The sequence below is a fragment of the Chenopodium quinoa genome, unplaced genomic scaffold (assembly GCF_001683475.1).
Source record: "Chenopodium quinoa cultivar QQ74 unplaced genomic scaffold, ASM168347v1, whole genome shotgun sequence".
NCBI lineage: Eukaryota > Viridiplantae > Streptophyta > Magnoliopsida > Caryophyllales > Amaranthaceae > Chenopodium > Chenopodium quinoa.
This window is the reverse complement of record NW_018744301.1, coordinates 327,440-332,554: the sequence shown is the minus strand read 5'-3', so window position 1 is coordinate 332,554 and position 5,115 is coordinate 327,440. Positions and strand designations below refer to the sequence as shown.

At 39.2% G+C, this 5,115-nt stretch overlaps 1 protein-coding gene across 1 annotated transcript; it reads right to left on the bottom strand.

Moving 5' to 3' along the window:
* Positions 1–2,806: 2,806 nt before the first annotated feature.
* On the bottom strand, positions 2,807–3,187 carry LOC110695567. The gene has a single exon (XM_021872783.1). It carries the CDS (start codon positions 3,185–3,187, stop codon positions 2,807–2,809), a length of 381 nt encoding a protein of 126 aa, XP_021728475.1.
* Positions 3,188–5,115: the final 1,928 nt, after the last annotated feature.

Here is a 5,115-nt window from a genome sequence, read left to right as displayed (position 1 = left end):
TTTTTAAGGAAAATACGATTTTTCCCTTCTGTACGACTAAATTTTATCTGATTAAGAAAACGCGTGAAAATAATAATTAGCGCCTGACGACAGACATTAGTGCCTGGCGCTAATCTCTTTTTTCCTCGTCGAAACTCTGATTTGTTTTTCTATCCGTTTGGCTGATTTTCTCTATAAATAGCCTCCTAAAACCTCCGTTTTTCATCAATTCTCTCTATTAAAATATCAACAACTCTCTAATTCTCTTCTCTCTCTAAGCTAAAGGTTGTTCTCTCTCTCTCTTTTCTAAACTAGCCTTCTCTCTAACAAAATTCCGCATTCACAATACCAAGAAACACGTAGCATAATTCGAAGTTGCCTTCGCCCTAGACGTGAAAGGTTTTAATTTATGAGGGTTTGGTCCCACATCTAGTTTAATCTTTATTTCAATTATTTAATTTAATTGTTTGTTTTATTATTTTCCTTGAAGTTACTAACGCGTGTATTTTGTTATTAGAAAGAGATAAGAGGCATCCAAGTAAGTGTTTTAATGGTTTTATTGATATTATGATAATCATGCTTAGATTGTTATTTTGATTCCTAATGTCATGTTAGGGTGTTTTGATCTTCCTAGTATCATGTTTAGGGTAACAACTAAAAATTTCTAATATCAATTATGATTAAAAGTATGATGCTTCCTATTTCTTTCCTAATATTCATGTTAGTATCATGTTAGGGTTAAAGCTTTGATTTTTATATGTTTAGTGACATGCTAGGGTTTGTTATTAATCATAGCTTGTTAGTATCATGCCTAGGATCTTGCTATTAATATTATGCTTTATTATTAACATGATTATTTTAATTATGATTATTATGATTGTTATTATAATTATGATTATTTTATTATGTTGCTTGATATATATTTATTGTTATTGCTTGATCACACCTTTTATGCATGTTTAAAGGGAATTTGTACTTGTAATCACGCTTAATAAGATAATTAATAATCTTGTTTAGGGTTAATATGATTATAATTCAAGTGATCGCCAATAACAGTTTTGTTTGTGCATTAATATTCAACCAACATAGATTAACAGGTTTAGGGTTAAACCTATTAAATGAGACTCCCCAAATAGGCTAGGTCCATAAGTGTCGGGCCGACTACCTTCCCTTCGTTGTTAGGGACAAAGTTAAGGTGTTTGACCGCTATGTGAGTTACTAGACCGCCAAAATAAATGGGTACCCTAGACCTACCCCCCTCGGCCGCATTGGCCACCCTTTGGAAGTGTTGGGCCATCCTATGGACAATGTTAAGCTTATCACTCCTAGGTATCATGTAAAATCCTAACAATTATAGTTCATCCCTCCTAACATTGGCGGGTTCATGCCTCCCAAAGATGGTAAGGCCAACAAACCGTTGCCAAAACTTTGGCACGGGATGCTGTATCCAAGTGCCCTTGGCATGTTGGAGGTTCAAGTTAGCATCCCCCGTAAGAGATTGATAGACAACGGCAATGTTGTCTTGAGGAGGTTCGATTGGTCTATCCGATTTTAACTCAAATAATTTGCCAAATTCTCTCAAAGACAATCTAACATCATTATTAAGCAATCTAAATTGAACATGAGTAATCAAAGCATTAGATTTTGTGACATTAAAACTAGAAATAAATTCCAAGGTCAAATTATCATAAGTATCATAATGCAAGTTAAACAAACCACTCATGCCAATTCCTTTAAACAATTTTTCTACGGGTTTATCAATTCCTAATCTAGCAAGGGTGGGGTGATGAACAAAGCGTGTAGGGATTACCTGCCTTGACGTGAGATTGATCATCCTTTGTCTTTTCTCTTGGGTGGTGATGACCACCCTCTCCCATCCCAGAACTTGCAACTCCGGGTCAATCCTAGGCGCTTCTTGCCTTGTGCTTTCCCCCCTTATGGTCCTAGATCTTTTGAGAGCCATTTTTGATGAGAAATGGTAGGAATTGAAGCTTTCTCTCTCTTAGGGTTTTGAGAAAAATTGAGAGAAAGTGGTAGAAATTTAGTGTAGATTGTAGAGAAAGATGAAAGGATTAAGAATATGTAAAAATATTTGAGTTTTGATGGAAGAATTGGAGGAGATCTTGAAAATAAGGGAGTTTGAAGGTGTGAAAATGGAGGTTTTAGAGAGAGAAAGTAGTAATGAAGAAGATGGAAGAAGAAGAAAGTGAGGAAAGAAAGAAGGGAAAGGAATAAAAGGGGACGCCCAAAAATAGGCGCGCCCGATCGGGCGACCTCCGCCCGATCGGGTGCGAACTTGAACCTGAAAATCGCCCTTTGCTCGCCTGATCGGGCGAGCTTTGTCCGATATTTCTTTTTGTGGCACTCGATTTCTCCAAAATTCCGCCCGATCGGGCGAAATTTTCCTCAATTTCTTTCTTCACTTGCACACCCGATCGGGCAAAATTTAGCTCCGACAAAATCAACATTTTGCGCCCGATCGGGACTCCTTGCCCGATCGGGCGAAATTTTTGCTCAAATCCGACCTTAGGTGCGCGCCCGATCGGGCGAACATTGCCCGATCGGGCCCGTACCCAGGCCTGGTGTTCTCTATCTTCGCCTCTTCTTTTTCTTTCTTTTTCTCTTGAAGTTTTTCTAAGTCTCTTTGCCTCTCAAATCTATACCTGTACAAAAACACTTATAAAAGGTAAAATTTCACTCTCCTCGCCTCTCTAAAATAAAAATAAAGAAAAAAGGAAAACTAGTCTAGAAAGCATGAAATACGGGCCGCCTCCCACAAAGCGCTGGTTTATCTAGGTCCCGCACGACCTTCTTACCACCTTTTTGATCAGGTTGGAAGTGGAGTTACGAGGGTTTCCTCCACATCTGTACTAGTAGCGCCCTCATGATACACTTTCAATCGTTGGCCATTTACCTTAAACTCTTCACCCTTGTCATTGACCAACTCTACCGAACCAAATTTGTTCAACCTTGTGACAGTGAAGGGACCGGACCACCTAGACTTCAATTTTCCTGGGAAAATATTTAATCTAGAATTGAAGAGAAGAACCTTATCACCCGGTGCAAACTCTCTTGGTAAGATCCTCTTGTCATGCCACTTCTTGGTCTTCTCCTTGTAGGTTCGCGCATTATCATATGCCGACAATCTAAACTCATCTAACTCATTGAGTTGGAGGAGTCTTCTCTTACCTGCGACCTTGGAATCCATGTTAAGCTCCTTGATCGCCCAAAAAGCTTTGTACTCCAACTCCACGGGAAGATGACATGCTTTACCATATACTAATCTATAAGGCAAAGTACGAATTGGTGTCTTGAATTCCGTTCGGTATGCCCAAAGTGTGTCATCAAGCTTCATACTCCAATCTTTCCTTGACTTGGCTACTACCTTTTCTAGAATCGCCTTGATTTCCCTATTAGAGACCTCAACTTGACCACTAGTTTGAGGGTGGTAACTACGCCTGGTTCTATGATATACTCCATACTTCTTAAGGAGGTTATCCAATTGTCTTTCATGGAAGTGAGTACCTCCATCACTAATAATAGCCCGTGGAACACCAAACCTCGGAAATATGATCTTCTTGAAGATCTTGATGACTACCTTGGCATCGTTTGTTGGTGAAGCTATGGCCTCGACCCACTTGGACACATAATCGACGACTACGAGTATGTAGCAATTCCCATTGGAAGATGGGAACGACCCCATATAATCAATACCCTAAACATCAAATATTTCTACTTCAAGAATCCCGGTTTGGGGCATCTCATGCCTCTGCGAAATGTTGCCAGTCCTCTGGCAAGAGTCACAAGCCTGCACAAAAGTGTTAGCATCCTTAATCATAATGGACCAATAGAAAACTGACTCGTTAATCTTAGCCACCGTTTTAGTGGGGCCATGATGTCCTCCATAAGGTGAGGTATGACAACTGGTAAGAATGCCATGAACTTCCTATTCGAGAACACACCTGCGAAATAGTCCATCTGCACACTCACGAAACAAAAAAGGATTATCCCAAAAATAATTTTTAACATCAGAAAGGAATTTCTTTTTCTGTTAGTAGGACAAGTCAGGAGGTAGAGTACCACCCACTAAATAATTAGCAAAGTTCGCATACCAAGGGTGTTGCTCTACAACTGCATACAGGTTGTCATCAGGGAATGAATCATCTATAGGAAGAGAATCCTTACCCTCATCATACCTGATTCGTGACAAGTGGTCTGCCACTACGTTCTCTACTCCCTTTTTATCTTTTATTTCTATGTTGAAGTCTTGGAGCAAAAGAACCCATCGGAGTAGCCTTGGCTTTGATTCCGCCTTGGCTATCAAGTACTTCAATGCTACATGGTCAGTAAAAACAATGACTATAGAACCAACAAGGTATGATCAAAATTTTTCTAAAGCATAAATAACAGCAAGAAACTCCTTTTCCGTAGTGGCATAGTTGACTTGAGCTTCATCCAAAGTCTTGCTTGCATAATAAATAGCATGCAAAACCTTGTTCTTTCTCTGTCCAAGCACGACTCCTAGCGCAAAATCACTTGCATCACACACGATCTCGAAAGGAAGGTTCCAATATGGAGCACATATGATGGGTGCCGATATCAAAGCCTGCTTAATCCTGTTAAAAGCCTCGAGACACTCATCAGTAAAAATAAAAGGAGCATCCTTGAGCAAGAGCTGAGTCAGTGTTTTAGCAATTTTAGAAAAATCTTTGATAAAACGGCGATAAAACCCCGCATGCCCCAAGAAACTTCTAACTCCCTTAACATTAACTGGGGGAGGTAATTGCTCAATCACTGATATCTTAGCCTTGTTCACTTGTATGCCCTTATCAGATACAATGTGACCTATGACTACTCCCTCTGTCACCATGAAGTGACATTTTTCCCAATTTAGAACTAAATTTCACTCTTCACATCTTTTCAAAATTTTAGCTAGATTAATTAAACATGAATCAAATGAAGAACCATACACGCTAAAATCATCCATAAAGACTTCCATAATAGACTCTATGAAATCAGAAAAAATGCTTAACATACAACGTTGAAAGGTAGTGGGTGCATTACATAAACCAAAGGGCATTCTATGATATGCAAAAGTGCCATAGGGGCATGTAAAAGTAGTCTTTTCTTGATCTT